Genomic DNA, 16851 nt, shown 5'->3' on the forward strand with positions numbered 1-16851 from the left:
CCTACTGGAAATAGAGTCCCTGCCGGAACACGAGCCCGAGCGAGCGAGCGCCGGAGCAGCCAGCCAGCCTGTCAGCCCTCCGCCCGGCTTCTCCGATCCCAGCCGATCGCCGAGCGGCCAGAGGGGGCTGCGCGCAACGGGCGGGCGGCCGTGCCCGAAGGGGTTTGCTGAAGGGGCTGCTTGGAAGACCCGGGTTGGGGAGGGGTTTTTTGCAACACTTCGACAGGTAAGGCACACACGGAGAGACACAACACACATACACAACACACACACGCGCGCACGTCCCTATATCCAGAATACTCCGCGGTTGGAGGGTCTTTGCAACAAGTTGAGAGGCAAGATACACAGAGACCCACAACACACGTACACAACACAGGTCAACAGGCAAGACACACACAGACACAACGCACACACAACACAACACACAGGCGCGCGCGCATACACACACACACACACACGTCCCTACATCCAGACTACTCTGGTTGGAGGGGCTTTGCAAGAGGTCAACAGGCAAGACACACACAGAGATCCAACACACACATGCACACACACACACACACACACACACATCCCTACATCCAGACTAGTCCGCCGTTGGAGGGTCTTTGCAACAGATCGACTGGCAAGATACAGAGAGACACACAACACACATACTCAACACAGGTCAACAGGCAAGACACACAAAGAGAGACAAAACACAACACACACAAACACACACACACACGTCCCTAGATCCAGACTACTCTGCGATTGGAGGGTCTTTGCAACAGGTCGACAGGCAAGACACACACAGACAACACCAACAACACAACACAGGTCAACAGGCAAGACACACAGAGACACAACACACTCTCTCACACACACACGCACACAACACAGGTCAACAGGCAAGACACACAAAGAGAGACAACACCAACACACAACACAGGTCAACAGGCAACACGCACACATGCACACACACACACACACACACACACACACGTCCCTACACACAGACTACACCAGGGGTGTTCAAACTTGAGAGCTTTAAGACTTGCGGACTTCAACTCCCAGAATTCCTCCTCCAGTCATGTTGGCTCAGGAACTCTGGCATTGAAGTGTGCAAGTCTTAAAGCTGTTAAATTACAAGTGCCTTGCACCCCTAACCCTTTAGAAAAAATACCCCAGGGGTGTTCAACCTTGACAGCTTTAAGACTTGTGGACTTCAACTCCCAGAATTCCTCCTCTCGCTCTTCATCTTGATGATGTACGGGCGGGGGGAGGGAGCTGGAACCGGTTCTAAACGGCATAGATTTGTGGAACCTCTTCTATAGAAGAGCTTAGAACTGGCAGGAACCCACCCCTGATATGTTGTCTAATACATGCTTGGTGAAATAAATAATCATCATCATCAAATAATGGGAAGGTTAGTGGCCATTACAGCCGATCAAGGGGTCCGGGGTCCTGATATGCGTGTGTCCCGCTCACACCCGCTTGCTTTGCAAAATGGGGGGAAATTGCACTGCTTCGCTCTCCTGCAAAATCCGCATCAATTTCGCAGGATTCCTTCATTTAATCCCTTCCTTCCCTGCTTTGCATCCGGATTCCTTTGGTAGTCGGTAGCCTTGATGGGGTTTTTTTGAGTCGCCACTAGAGGGCGCACTCCTCCACTTTCTCTTTGGCTCCCGTGCGGCTTGTGGCCAGAGGGTGGCGCTGCACCACCGTACAAAACCACCTTCCCGCTTGCAACAACGCCTGCGTTAACCCTCTGGGCTATCGTTCCCTGCTCTTAATATTTAAAAATGCATTTAAAATAATTTCTTGCATAATTTTGCAGGGGACAATCCCAACCATGCACAGGCTGCTGTCCAGAGGTGCTTTGAGATTCCTCCCTTGGATAAGGAATGTGGGAAACGTTTTAGAGCCCAGCTGGCTCCCAGGCAAGTCTTCCAGATCTCCTTCCCAAACTCCTCACTTTCTGACCTTTAAAAAAAATATGACGTTTATATGTCCTCCCCTTGCAGTCGTGTTTTTTGGTGGTAGGGGAAAACGGACTGTGCAGTAGTCACAATGTTTTTACGCGCGATTCTTTACCGATACGCTTAACATTAGCAGGGGTGCGTTTTAATTGAGTTTAATTTTAAGGACAGGATGGCATTCTTCCAGTGTCTGAAGGGCTGCCACAAAGAGCTTGTTTTCCAAAGCACCAGAAGGCAGGACACGAACTAATCATGGAGTGATCCAATCTAGAATTAAGGAGAACAATGAGAGCAATCAACTAATGGAACAGAAGTTGCCTTCGTTGTGGTAGAACAGTGTTTCTCAACCTTGGCAACTTGAAGATGTCCGGACTTCAACTCCCAGAATTCCCCAGCCAGCGAGTTGAAGTCCACAGATCTTAAAAGCGAATGCTGGCTGGGGAATTCTGGGAGTTGAAGTCCGGACATCTTCAAGTTGCCAAGGTTGAGAAACACTGTGGTAGAAGTTGTGGGAGCTTCATCCCTGGAAACTTGGTCGGTGGGTAGCAATTTACCCCAATGCTAAGTTATCACTGGAAGTTTTTAAGAGGAGATGGAACAACCGTTTGTCTGGAATGGTATTGGGTCGGCTGCTCGAGCAGCGGGCTGGACTAGAAGACCTCCAAGGTCCCTTCCAATTTTGTCATTCTATGTTCTAACATAGAGAAGGACCAGGGGAGACATGATAGCAGTGTCCCCATATCTCAGGGGCTGCCCCAAAGAAGAGGGAGTCAAGCTATTCTCCAAAGCACCCGAAGGCAGGACAAGAAGCACTGGGTGGAAACTAATCAAGGGGAGAAGCAACTTAGAACTTTCCTGACAGAACAATTAACCAGTGGAACAACTTGCCTTTAGAAATTGGGAGGTTTTTAAGAAGAGACTGGAGAGCCATTTGTCTAGAATGGCATAAGGTCTCCTGCTTGAGCAGGGGGTTGGACTAGATACAGATTAGCAGAACTGGAAGGGACCTTGTAGGTCATCTAGTCCAACCCCCCCCACCCAAGCAGGACACCCCTACACCATTTCCGACAAATGGCAGTCCTGTCTCTTCTTGAAAGCTTCCAGGGATGAAGCTCCCACAACTTCCGAAGGCAACTTCTGTTCCATCAGTTGATTGTTCTCCCTGTCAGAAAGATTTCTCCTTATTTCCAGGTTGAATCTCTCCTTGGTCAGTTTCCATCCATTATTCCTTGTCTGGCCTTCGGGTGCTTTGGAAAATATGTTGATCCCCTCCTCTCTGGGGCAGCCCCTCAAATATTGGAAGACTGTTCTCCTGTCTTCCCTGGTCCTTCTCTTCACTAGACTAGCCAGGCCCAGTTCCTGCAACCGTTCTTCATATGATTTAGCCTCCAGTCCCCTAATCAATCCTAGTTGCTCTTCTCTGCACTATTTGTAGAATCTCAAAATCTCAATATCAGATTAACAGAGTTGGAAGGGACCTTATAGGTCATCTAGTCCAATCCCACACCCAAGCAGGAGACCCTATACCATTTCTGACAGATGACAGTCCAGTCTCTTCTTGAAAGCTTCCAGTGACGAAGCTCTCACAACTTCTGTTCCATGGGTTGATTGTTCTCCCTGTCCGAAAATTCCTCCTTATTTCCAGGTTGAATCTCTCCTTGTTCAGTTTCTATGCATTATTCCTTGTCCGGCCTTCAAGTGCTTTGGAAAATATGTTGATCCCCTCCTCTCTGGGGCAGCCCCTCAAATATTTGAAGCCTGCTATCCTGTCTCCCCTGGTCCTTCTCTTCACTCGACTATCTAGGCCCAGTTCCTGCAACCGTTCTTCATATGTTTTAGCCTCCAGTCCCCTCATCATCCTGGTTGCTCTTCTCTGCACTCTTTCTAGAGCGTCAACTTTTTTTATAGTGTGGGAACCAAAACTGGTTGTAGTATCCTAGGTGTGGTCCTCCTAAGGCTTTATAGAGTGGTATTAGTACCTCCCTTGATCTTGACTAGAAGACTTTCAAATTCCCCTTCCAACTTTATTCTAATTCAGGAAACTTGCATGGCACACGACACTAAAAGACTCTGGGCACCTCATCAAAATCATCAAAAGACATCAAAGTACAAATCAATAAAGCATAAAAGGATTTTTTCTGCTCCTAGCCAATAGATTGATGTCCTATTTTAACCCGCGACCAATGATGAGGCTTAGGGGGGTGAGGAAAGAATGAATCTTCCTGGTTGCAATCTTTTATCAGATCCCTGAATGAACGAGAACTTTAATCATTATCAGGGTGGAATTTTAATCTCCGATTCAATCCCAACATTTTTGCAAATGTTGAAAACGTCGCTTGGGTGGAGACAGATGGGGAGAGAGAAAGAGGTCGGAAGATGGAGGGGTGGTGTCCCTTCTCCTGGTGTGAAAGAGGGATGGTAACAACGTCAATCATCCCTTCATCCCCCACAATTCATAAAAAGGGTTCCTTGTATGTTTCGAAAGGGACATTAATATACAAATGTTTTATCAAAAAATCGACATCATTGTTTCTCAAGCTTGTCCCCTTTAAGACAGGTGGACTTCAATTCCCAGAATCCCCCAGCCAGCATGGACTTCTGGGAGTTCTCCAGGCCTCTTTCAAGTGGCCAGCATCCAGAAACACCGATTAACTTCTCACCCAAAACCTAGATCGACGTTTCTGTTTCTAGGTGGACTTCAACTCCCAGAATTCCCCCAGCCAGCATGGAATCCTGGGAGTTGAAGTCCACAGATCTTAAAAGTATGCCTCATTTGCATACAGGATATCACTTATAGGTCACTGGGGGGGGGAAGGAATGTCTTAAACGCAGCTTGTGTTTTGACTGCACTCCAGAGCTTTGGGAAGTTAGGAAACAAAACCTAAAGTATTTGAATAACAGAGTTGGAAGGGACCTTGTAGGTCATCTAGCCCAACCCTCCACCCAATCCTACACCATTTCTCACAGATGGCAGGCCAGTCTTTTCTTGAAAGCTTCCAGGGATGAAGCTCCCATAACGTCCGAAGACAACTTGTGTTCCATGGGTTGATAGTTCTCACTGTCAGAAAATTCCTCCTTATTTCTAGGTTGTACCAATCAATCAATCATAATAGAGCTGGAAGGATCTTATTAATAAATTTTTGTGTAGAGCTTATTACAAAGGTATAATCTCTTTTGGGCCTGAGGAGAGGAGAAGTGAGACAAATAGCAAATAATTTTTAGTTAATTACAATAATAACAAGGAAATGTTAATGGATAAAGTTTAATGATATATAAAAGCAAATTGGACATAAGTTTTAATTTGTGAGTTGTGGGGGGAAGGGGAGGGAATGCTTAGATATCCTACTAATTGACTTTGTCTTAGAATATCTTATAAAGGTGTAAAGTTATGGCAGATTAATTGAGATTGCGAATGTATGCCAGTAGGTAGTTGTGTCTTCAAATACAAATGATTTTAGATAAAAGCACATCTAAGTAACTGTAATCAAAGGAGAATTGTGGTACAGTGATAGTAAAATACATATATTTTAAAATTTACATCTTAATTTGAATGGTATATGTAATGATTGTGGAAGAAACGCACAAAATGTATTTGTAACCAATCGACATGCTTTCTACAAGATGTAACGAAAGATGATTCTTTTTTTGTGTGTTTTTGTTTAATTAAACCAATAAAATTTTTCAAAAAAAAGAATAGAGCTGGAAGGGACCTTGTAGGTCATCTAGTCTAACCCCCAGCCCAAGCAAGAGACTCTACACCACTTCTGACAAATGGCAGCCCAGTCTTTTCTTGAAAGCCTCCAGGGATGAAGCTCCCATAACCTCTGAAGGCAAGCCATTGTCTTGACGAATTTCTGATTCTCTAACTTTAACCCTTTGTCTCCCCTCTACAGGACGCACAATTTGCCACACCAGCCCCCTCTCGGCTCTCCTAAGCCCCCTGGGAGAAGTGAACAATTTCCCCCTCTATCCGAACCACATCCCCACCAGCCTCGTGCAAAAATGCTTGCTGACCGCCGGATCGGCCTTCATGTCTCTCTACAACCCCTATCGCCACGGTGAGCTGGAGGTTGTGGTTTTTGCGGCAATAGTGAACATCCCTCCCTCCCCCCCCCCTCCTCCCGGCTACCTGCCCTGATGGTTTACAGCCTGGTCTAGTTATATTGCAAATTCTGTACAGGTAGCCTTCCATTTACAATCACAAATTGCTAAGCAAGCGAGCCAAAGCAAGTCGGGGCTGATTTTACTGTGCTGTTTTTGCCTTCTCTCCACTCTCCGGGCTCGAGGATCAGGAGCGGGTGGTCCTTGCTCATTGCTGGAGCTCTGTCTCTCCTGTTCGCTGCTTAACCTTTCTTGGTCATCCTGCCCACCTCCCTCCCTGCCTACAAGCCATCCCAATCCTGAAAGCAGGAGTAATCCTGCTCCACCCCCTTTTCCTCCCGAGCCGACCAAGCTGCCCCCTCGATTTCTGTCAGCTCCAGTTCCGGCAATGGCTATTGCTATTATGGCTGCATTGTATCACACTCCTTTTTCTTTCCTTTTTCTCTCTTTCTTCCAGATATGGTAGCTGTCCTTGGGGAGACAACAGGTTCGATAGCGTTGCAGAATCTCTGGGAAAAGATGAAGAGGGACCCAGAAGGAAGACAGATCCTACAGTAAATGAACCCCCCCCCCTCCCCTTTCTTTTAGCCTGCAGCCTGGACGAAGGGGTAATTTAGAGGAGATCAATCTAAAAGCCCCTCGTGTGAGTTAGTGAATATATTTTCACTACCGGCAGTCATTTTTTGCTTTAACCTGGTTATCGAACGAGCTCGTTTTATGGCGCAAAAAAGAATGCCAGCAATGGTTTTTGGCCTAACAGGTAGTCCTCGGCGTACAACACTTCATTTAGCGACCGTTCAATGTTAACAACGGCACTGGGGGGGGAAAGTTACTTCACATTTAACAACCGTCGCGGTTTCCCCACGGTCAAAATTCAGACGTTTGGCAACTGGCTCCTACTTATGAGGGTCCTGGACGACTGTCATGTGGTCCACCTTGGTGACTTTCTGATGAGCAAAGTCCATGGGGAAGTCCAGATTCACTTAACGACCGGGTTACTAACTTAGCAACAGCCCTGATTCACTTAACAACTGGGCGAGAAAGATCGCAAAATGGGGCAAAGTTTACTTAACAAATCTCTGAATTAGAAACATTAGATTCAATTGTGGTCGTACATCAAGGACTAGCTGTACTCTTGGGGGTGTATGTATGTATGCATACACACACACACACACACACACACACACACACATATATTGCATTTTTGATGATAAATAAATGAAGGGAGACTAGTATAGATCTATTTCAAGCTATTTAGCTCTCATCAGCAGCCATACCCTTCTTGGGATTCAAACCTGGGCTGTTTTTACATGTTAGGCAGTTGTATTAGCCTCTAAGCCACAAGCTCTCCTCCCTTATCAACTGAGCCAAGGAAATGATTTAGTGCTATGTCAAAGCAGCCCAGGTTCGAATTTATTTTATTTGTTTGTTTGTTTGTTTGTTTATATTGTGTTATTTCAAAGCACCTGTTATGTCAAAGCAGCCCAGGTTCTTTCGTATGTATGTATGTATGTATGTATGTATGTATGTATGTATGTATGTATGTATGTATGTATGTATTTATTTATTTATTTATTTATTTATTTATTTATTTATAATGTGTTATTTCAAAGCACCTGGTATGCCCAAATATGGGAGGGAGCCGTACTGCTTCCCTTTTGCCTTTCAGCTCCACCCTAGGAGACTTCCAGGCAGGAAACCATTTTTGTGTTGCATTTTTGCTGATAAAGAAATGAAGGGAGACTAATATAGATCTATTTCAAGCTCTTTAGCTCTCATCAGCTAGCCATACCCTTGCTGGGATTCGAACCTGGGCTGCTTTGACATAAGACTTAAATCATTCCCCTGGCTCAGCTAATAAGGGAGCAGAGCTTCTGGCTTAGAGGTTAATATAACTGCCTAATGTGCTCCGACCACACTTTAAGCCCAAAACCCAGCCTGAAGATATATGTATATGTATATATATTCCAGGTGTAGTTATAAAAGAAACAGACATTGTGATCTCTGGAACTTTAAAATATCTTTCTCACTTAGCACCAATGGTGCTTAAACAAACGTTCCTTCTAAAATCCCCCATCGAGCTAAAAAGACGAATCTTGGTTTACCAATTGCCTTAGTTAAGTCTACAGATCCCACAAAACCAAGGGAAGCTGATGTTCAGCTGGATCATGGACCCATGGAACTCACCTCCGTTAGAGGGTAACCATCCCTAAAAGTGATGCCCACCGTCCACCGTGCATCCAATGTCCACTTTCACGAGCCCAGCAGCTGCCTTCAATTCCGTTGGTTTCCTTTGCAGAGAACGGCCTCGCATTCGCTTTTCCACCCTGGACGTAGCTGGACTTCGGGGGCTTCCCGACGGGACCTTCGGCCGAGAATACATGCGTTTCTTGGATAGCAATGTGGGTACCATGGCAATTTAGCGTTTCAAAGAGCGTTGGCCCTACGACGGGTTTCGAATTTCTGTTTTCGTTTGCAAAGCAAATGGAGGGATTGTCTTTGGTCCCCTCTGAGCTGGGTGGTTTTCTTGCAGGCGTTTCGGGACCCAGCTAGGGAAGATCATCAGTGCCAGAAGGGAGGAGGAGGAGGACTGTGGGGTCCTTGGTGCTCTCTGAGCTTGGTAGTTTTCTTGCAGGCGTTTCGGGACCCAGTTAGAGAACATCATCAGTGCCAGAAGGGAAGAGGACTGTGGGGTCCTTGGTGCTCTCTGAGCTTGGTTTCTTGCAGACATCTCATGACCCAACTAGGGAACATCATCAGTGCTAGAAGGGAGGAGGAGGATGACTATGGGGTCCTTGGTGCTCTCTGAGCTTGGTGGTTTTCTTGCAGACATCTCAGCTAGGGAACATCATCAGTGCTAGAAGGGAGGGTTTTTTCTCTCCCCCCCCCTTCTGGCACTAGTGATGTTACCTAGTTGGGTAATGAAACGTCTGCAAGGAACAACCAAGCTCAGAGAGCACCAAGGACGCCACAATAAGTGTTTCACATCCGTTTCATGTGAAACTTGTTTTGATGTTGTTGACGACTGCAGCAGGAGCAAGAACAGCAGCGACAAGACCCATAGACTGGGGGACCCAAATCCAGCTGTTGTGGTTTCATCTGACAGTGGTTAAAATCAAGATGTGTTGGATTCAAGTGTGTAACTATAGTTATTTTGCCAAATTGCCTTGATGGGAAATTTCCATTCAGAGCCACTAGATGGCACTGCAACCCCACATTTGAGAATTGAGCCACTGGTAGCCAAAAAAAAAAATACAGAAGAGCAGAATGTGGAAAGGGGGCATGCAGAGAGTTTGAAAGGCCTGCAAACTGCTCCTGGGGACCGGGGAGGGCAAAAACGTGACGCATGGGGGGTTTTGGAGGCACAAAACAGGGCGTGCAGAACGTGTGGGTGAAAAATGGGCCCTTTTTTTTTACAAAAATGGTGCTGTTTTTGCTCTCCCAAGCTCCCAAGAGCATTTTGCAGGCCTCCCAAACCCTCTGCACTCCCCATTTTTTTTTGCAAAAAACGGGATTCATGAGGCGGGGTTTCGGGAGGCTAAAAATGCTGTATTCAGTGTATAAGACGCACTCAGATTTTCACCATCTTTTGGGGGGGGGGAAAGGTGCGTCTTATACTCCGAAAAATACGGTATTTGAAATTGAACACCCGATATTGTACTATACAGTAGAATTCAATGTAGTTACTGCCCTGGGATTAGAAGCTGTTTTTTCAACCTATTTGTCCTTGTTTTTATTATCCTGTACCGTCTGCCAGATGGTAATAGTTCCCCCCCCCCCAAAAAAAAAGGGTGTGTGTGCCCAGGATGAGAATGGATCTGGTTGCTGGCTTCTGGTTTAAGCATCAATAGATGAGCTCTCCCATCTTCCTTGGCCTATCAGGGACTCCTTCGAATCGCAGGCTTTGGGAACAATGAGAATAATAATTGATTAAAATTGTACACCACCCAACCTTTAACCACTCCGGGTGGCTCACAATGGCCCAAGCAAGAAATCACCATAAAATCAATCCAAGAATCACACACCGGAGCAGCCGGTGTTTTTGCAGCTCTTCACCTTAGCTCAGGGGTTGGCAAACTTAAACACTCAAAGAACCATTTGGACCCGTTTCCCCGCAGAAGAGAAATCACCGGGAGCCACAAAGGCCCTAACCGGAAGCTCCCTGTTCAATTCTGGAGCTGACCGGAAGTTCAGTCCCCCCACCATAGAATCTCTTCCTGGCGCGGCGTACTTTTTCCTTTACCTGTCCTAACCGGAAGCCCTATCAATTGTGGAGACAACTGGAAAACCCTCCCCTTGCCACAGAGTCTTCTCCTGGAGCACTGTGTTTCTCTCCCCCCCCCCACCCACACCGGAAGCTCCTCTCAAAATTGTAGCGCCGACCAGTGACGGAGCCACAGCAGAGGAAAGAAAGAGCCACATGCGGCTCCTGAGCCGCAGTTTGCTGCCCCCTACCTTAGCCCATAGCTAGGACCTATTTTTTTGTATCTTAAGAAATTAATATTTGCTTTTTGTTTTTGTAACTTTCCTGACGGGCAGAGGGTTTCTCCAGACACAAGGATGCCCGCTCGGTTCGTAGACGATGAAGACCTGGCCTACGTCATCCAGCGCTACAGGGAGGTCCACGATCTGCTACACACCCTCCTTGGCATGCCCACCAACATGCTTGGTGAGTTGTCTTAACGGCCTGGGGTGGGTGGGTGGGTTACATCTTGCAGTCTCCACACCATTGGGGGGGGGGATTGGTGAGGCCTGAGCCACAGGGCACGAGAGGCAGGAGAATGAGAAGGACCACATTCCTGCTTGAGATGCACGTTTGCCACAACAGGAGTAAGTTTGGCTTCAGGGCTCGATTGAAATACTCAGCCTGGTGGTGATTTTCATTTGCAGAAGCAGGAAAGGCTTTTTCAGCTACCGGTTTTATGGTGGGACTCCTCTGGAAATGTCACTTGTCTGTCCTCTGCTTTTCCCAATTCTTATCCAAATCTTTGGCTCTTCCCATTTTTTTTCCTCTTCCCTTTCTTTTCCTTCTTCTCATTTCCAATTCCTTCTTTCCTTCCTTCCTTCATTTTTTCCTTTCCTTTCTAACACCTTCCTTCACTTTTTTCTTTTCCTTTTTCCTTCCCTTTCTCTTGTTCCCAACTTCTTCCTTCCCTTTTTCTTTTTTTTCCAACTCCTTTCATTTTTTTTCTTTCCTTTCTTTTTTCTTTTCCTTTCTCTTGTTTCCAATTCCTTCCTTCCTTCATTTTTCCTTTCCAACTCCTTCCTTCATTTTTTCCTTCCCTTTCCCCCTTCCCCTGTCCCTTTTTCGTTTCCTTTCTCTTGTTTCCAACTCCTTCCTCCCTCCCTCCCTCTCTTCCTTCATTTTTTCCTTTCCTCGGTCTCATTTCCAACTCCTTCATTCCTTCATTCATTTTTTGTTTCCTTTTCAACTCCTTCATTTTTTCCTTTCCTTTTCTTTCTAACATCTTCCTTCACTTTTTTCCTTTCTTTTTTTCTTTCTTTTCTCTTGTTCCCAACTTCTTCCTTCCTTCCCCCCCTCCCTTCCTTCCTTCATTTTTTATTTTTTTCCAATTCCTTTCATTTTTTTCCTTTTCTTTCTTTTTTCCTTTCCTTTCTCTTGTTTCCAACTCCTTCATTCCTTCTTTCCTTCCTTCATTTTTTCCTTTCCTCTGTCTCATTTCCAACTCTTTCCTTCCTTCATTCCTTCATTCATTTTTTGTTTCCTTTCCAATTCCTTCATTTTTTTCCTTTCCTTTCCCTTTTTCCCTTCCTTTCTCTTGTTTCCAACTCATTCCTCCCTTCCCTTCCTTTTCCCTTTTCCTTCCTTTCCCCTTTCCCCCTTCCCCATTTTCCTTTCCTCTCCTCCTCTCTCCTCCTCCACTTCATTTCTTCTTGAAACATCCGGCCTCCATGCCGTCAACAGGTGACTTAATGGCCTCCTCCTTAAATTCCCAATGAAAGGATGTGTGCTTCATAATTGCTCTAACCACGGGAGCTCTTCACCCTTCCCTTTCGGAAAAATAAAATAAACTGCTGATGGACCGCAGATAACCGGGGCCCAGGGTGTTGAAATTTGGGCATGGCCACCTTTAGCCTACTTTCGGGCCCTGCCCAAGCGCTGTGATTCACTGGGGTTTTCAGAGCAAAAAGAGGACGCAGCTCCTTTTCCAAAACACTTTTGAGCAACACATGGGGAGGCCGAAGGAAGAAAGCTTTGCATTTTGAAAGTGATGGAGAGGATGAATCACCCGTGGGCTCTCTCTCTCCCCCCCCCATTCTCTTTCTCTCTCCCCCTTCCTTCCTCCCTCCCTCTTTCTCTCTCTCTCCCCCCCTTCCTTCCTCCCTCCCTCCCTCCCTCTTTCTCTCTTTCTCTCCCCCATTCTCTCTCTCTCCCCCTTCCTCCCTCCCTCCTTCCCTCTCTTTCTCTTTCTCTCTCTCTGTGTCTCTCTTTCTCTCTCTCTCTTTCTCTCTCTCTCTGTCTCTCTCTTGCTCTCTTTCTCTGTCTCTCTTTCTCTCTCTCTCTTTCTCTCTTTCTTTCTCTCTCTCGTTCTCTCTGTCTCTCTCTCGTTCTTTCTCTCTTTCTCTCTTTCTCTCTTTCTCTCTTTCTCTCTTTCTCTCTTTCTCTTTCTTTCTGTCTCTCTCTCTGTCTCGCTTTCTTTCTCTTTCTCTCTCTTTCTCTCTCTTTCTCTTTCTCTCTCTCTTTCTTTTTCTCTCTTTCTCTCTCTCTTTCTCTTTCTCTCTCTGTCTCTCTCTTTCGCTCTCTCTTTCTTTCTCTCTCTCTCTGTCTCTCTTTCTCTCTTTCTCGTTCTCTTTCTCTCTTTCTCTGTCTCTCTGTCTCTCTTTCTCTCTCTCTTTCTTTCCTTCTCTCTCTTTCTCTTTCTCTCTCTTTCTCTCTCTTTCTTTTTCTCTCTCTCTTTCTCTCTTTCTCTTTATCTCTGTCTCTGTCCCTCTTTCTCTCTCTCTCTTTCTCTCTTTCTTTCTCTCTCTCTCTTTCTCTCTCTCCCTCCCTCCCTCTCTCTCTCCCTCTCTCTCTCTTTCTCAACAGCCTGGCTGAGGGACTCCGATATGCCTTATTTTTAGATCAAGAGGGGTTGAGAACTTTGCCCTTCTACACACATTCCTTTCCTCTTTCCATTACGTGGGCATTTTCTCTGCCCCACCCCACCCCAGTTTCATTTCTCCCTGGATCAGAAAAAAATCAGGGACTCAGAGACCAATTTTCTAAGGCAGGGGTCTCCAACCTTGGCAACTTTAAGACTTGTGGACTTCAACTCCTAGAATTCCCAGCTGACTGGGGAAACGGTTGTAGGTCCATTTTTTTCAGCGCCATTGTAACTTTTTATTTTTTATTTTTTTATGTACAAACATACAAAATACACACACACAGAACTGTTTTGACACCCCTCGTCCCACACCAACACACTCCGAGCCAAAGATAAGTTACGGCATTTAATTAACAGACAGACAGGTCCTTGGCAGCAAACCGGCACAGACAAGCTCGGGCAGCAATCCAGCACAGATAAGCCCTGTCATCAATCCAGCCTGCCAAGCTCACAATCATGTTCTCCAACATTAGTTCCTGCGTTGACTTCTGCAAGAGGAGCGTGTGCACAAGCAGTCCTTTTATAGTCTGGAGAGGAGCCTAATGACCACCAGCTGAGTGCAATTATCTCCTGTAACTGCACAACTGTTCCTGACGCCTATTAGCTCTTCGGTGCCAGGCATCCAGGAACAACTCACTGCTGACGTTGGGGTCACACTCCCTTGTCTCCTCCCCACTGGTCCAAGGCTCAGGCGTCTCTTGGTGGCCAACCAGCCTCTCTGCGCCCTGCTCAGAGTCGGAACCCTGTCCAGGGTTCTCCACATCCTCCAGAGCTGACTCATAGGGCCCCTCGCTGTCGGAGTCTGGTGGCAGCTCCAACGGCTCCTGCTGGGCCACAACACAGAACTTAGACATAAACTACATTTACACAGTACATTGGAACTTCATGTTCCTTCTAATAGTTTCAAATCGGTACAATTCTCCTTGTGCTATTTCCCCTTCTAATATATTTCATTTGAGTTTCACCATTTTAACCCTCTTATTTTACTCATCTGTCTGATATATTGGGTGATTACCTCTAATAGCGCCGTTGTAACTTTAAACGGTCACTAAAGCGAGCTGTTGTAAGGCGAGGACTCCCTGTGCATCTCTCCTTTGCCAATCCAGGCCACGAAACCCAAATCTCAAAAGCGTTTTTCTTTCCTTCTTATCCCTAAAAAGAGATAAGGCAAAGACTTAAATGTTTCTTTCTGCTGTTTTCTTCCTGTACTGGGCGCAAACCACGTTTCTCTTAATGATCGTTCCATGGATCCTCCAAGGAGGATCACTGATTTTCTTGCTTCTCTGATGCTCTTTCGTAGGGGAAGTGGTGGTCAAGTGGTTTGAGGCAGTCCAGACTGGCCTGCCCATGTGCATTCTGGGAGCCCTCTTCGGTCCTTTACGCTTAAATACCAGGTCAGTTGTGAATTTTCTAAATGCGAGCTTACTGGCTGGCATATCTTCCGATTGAAATCATGGCCTTGATACCCACTGATGTACACACCCATGTTGTGGCTCTCCAGCAGCGCTGGCAGCAGATTCGGACAGTGAGGAGGTTGGGGAGGAAGATGGGCCAGTCCTGGAGTCTGGGGAAGGCTCTGCGGGGGGCTCTGTGTCGGAGGCAGAGAGGGGGCCAGAGCTGTATGCCAGCTATCAGAGTCAGACATCAGTGAGGCAGAAGAACAGCTGGAGCCTGTTCCCAGTGTGGGCATGCACAGAGCTGCCAGGAGAAGGGAATAGCTAAAGAACAGGAGTCAACTTGGGAGTAAGGCCACAGGTGGGACAGTGAATGGCCCCTCCCAGAGAAAATAAAAGAGGAGCGAAAGGGGAGTGGAGTTTGCAGGAGACCATTAGTTTGCTTCATTGGTTCGTGACTCTCCGAGATTCCTTGCCAAGTTTTGCAGATGTCGGCCTGGCAGCTCTCCAAGCCAGATAAAGTCTGTGACTATAAATCCTCCCTTGAAAGACTTTGCTAGAGGTGAATGAGCAGAATTCACATACAGTTAATAAAAGAGGGTTTTGTCGGGACAAGGAGTTTGGGAAGCCTCGGTCAAGACAAAACATTGCATTGTGGAGCTTGGGTGAAACTTTTATCCTTGATTGATCAATTGGATTTCCTAATTGATCCTTCCAAATTATTGCCTTGACTTTTTCAAGGTTTCAGCAGCTGATTATCTTCTTCTAATAAGACTTCTAATTATCATTTTTGGCTTAATGTTAAAAAAAAAATCCAAGAAGATTAAAGGTTGCACAAAAGGTGAGATTTGCAAAAGTCTTACGAAGATCTTGTTTTGGTCCAAAAGCATCCTTAATAAGGAATGTCCCAAATATATGGAGAAGTTTTGTGTTTTGGAGTTTTTGCCAGCTGTATGATTCATGCAAAGAGCATAAGGATTTATTTGGGCACCCCTTTGTGGCGGGTAAAAACTCTTTGTAAAATCGTAGTAGCTATGCAATCCATGGGAAAAGTCAGTTAAACAGAGGAAAGAATATTTGTCTGAGCAGTTTGTCTAACTGTTTTTTTTAAACTATCCAGGCCTAAGAACAATCTGGGGAAATAGACTAGACAAATGCAACCTTCATCCGATGCCTTCATTTTAATACAGGGCTCAGTTAAATCACTGGGATTAAATTGGATTAAACATGGCACCACCTGTTGAGAAGATTTTATATATAGGTCGGCTCTTGGGGAGTGAAGGAGACCTTTCGAGCCTCAAGTGCAGCAGCTTTTTAATCTTTCTATTTTCTACTTTCTCCCCCTATCTTCTATCATCTTCTTATATATATAAAAATGGCTGTGTGTGTGTGCCTGTATATTCCAGTATAATTCTGGAATTCCTCGAGCAACTTGGTACAAAGATGATTTACTCTCTGGAAACAAATACTGGGGGGGGGGACGACACCCCTAACAGCCCTCAGGGTGTGTGTTCTGTTAAGATACAGTCTGTTGTGCCGTAAAATGGCTTCTACTGTACAGTGCTGTGGAGTTGCCATGGTAACGGCTTCACAATACTCCATAAGGGGGCTCCCTCTGGTAAGGGGAAAAATCCACATCAGAAATTGCGGCGACGTTCATGGAAGGAGGGTTTGGGATAAATAAATAACCAGGCTAGTTTTAAATAAATAAAATCAATCCTTTCCCCGTTTTTATTTCCTTCCTTTCCCCAGAAAGTGGCAGCTTTTGACTGCGGAGCTCATCCCGTGGGCTGTCCAGAGCGGACAAAACGCAACCTGCATCTTGAATTTTTATTACGAGAAACGCTGGGAGCAAACGGTGGAATCTCTTCGCCGTGAAATCGGCATTCTGCCACCTCCAGGGATTCAGGTTTGAGCTTCCACAGGCTGAACAAGGGGAACACCTGAACGGAGGCCAAACTGCTTTCAGGAAATTAAACCCTCTCTGGCCAGGGGTGAAATCCATCAGGTTCTGACAGGGTCTAGAGAACCGGTAGCGGAAATTTTGTGTAGTTCGGAGAACTGGTAGCGGAAATTTTGTGTAGTTCGGAGAACCGGTAGCGGAAATTTTGAGTAGTTTGGAGAACCGGCAAATGCCACATCTGGCTGGCCCCAGAGTGGGGTGGGAATGGAGATTTTGAAGTATCCTTCCCCTGCCACGCCCACCAAGCCACGCTCATGCCCACCAAGCCACGCCTACCGAACCGGTAGTAACAAAATTTGAATTTCACCACTGCTCTCCGCCAAGCATAG

At 46.1% G+C, this 16851-nt stretch overlaps 1 protein-coding gene across 1 annotated transcript; it reads left to right on the forward strand.

Moving 5' to 3' along the window:
* The first annotated feature begins 56 nt into the window (after positions 1-56).
* Positions 57-16535, forward strand: COQ4 (coenzyme Q4). Its single transcript, XM_087704607.1, has 8 exons — positions 57-226; positions 1817-1919; positions 5852-6016; positions 6517-6613; positions 8359-8461; positions 10599-10728; positions 14466-14559; positions 16312-16535. Exons 2-8 carry the CDS (start codon positions 1832-1834, stop codon positions 16472-16474), a joined length of 840 nt encoding a protein of 279 aa, XP_087560733.1. The 5' UTR covers positions 57-226; positions 1817-1831; the 3' UTR covers positions 16475-16535.
* The last annotated feature ends 316 nt before the right edge of the window (positions 16536-16851 follow it).

The sequence above is a fragment of the Thamnophis sirtalis genome, unplaced genomic scaffold, assembly GCF_051295495.1.
Source record: "Thamnophis sirtalis isolate CommonGarterSnake01/CBP01778 unplaced genomic scaffold, rThaSir2_p1.2 scaffold_2, whole genome shotgun sequence".
Lineage (NCBI taxonomy): Eukaryota > Metazoa > Chordata > Lepidosauria > Squamata > Natricidae > Thamnophis > Thamnophis sirtalis.

Excerpts from the sequence above, each read along its gene's own strand:
- COQ4 (XM_087704607.1), top strand. The coding sequence starts at position 1,832 with ATGCACAGGCTGCTGTCCAGAGGTGCTTTGAGATTCCTCCCTTGGATA. Across the intron at positions 10,729-14,465 it reads CATGCCCACCAACATGCTTG|GGGAAGTGGTGGTCAAGTGG; the intron begins GTGAGTTGTCTT and ends GCTCTTTCGTAG. Across the intron at positions 14,560-16,311 it reads CCTTTACGCTTAAATACCAG|AAAGTGGCAGCTTTTGACTG; the intron begins GTCAGTTGTGAA and ends TCCTTTCCCCAG.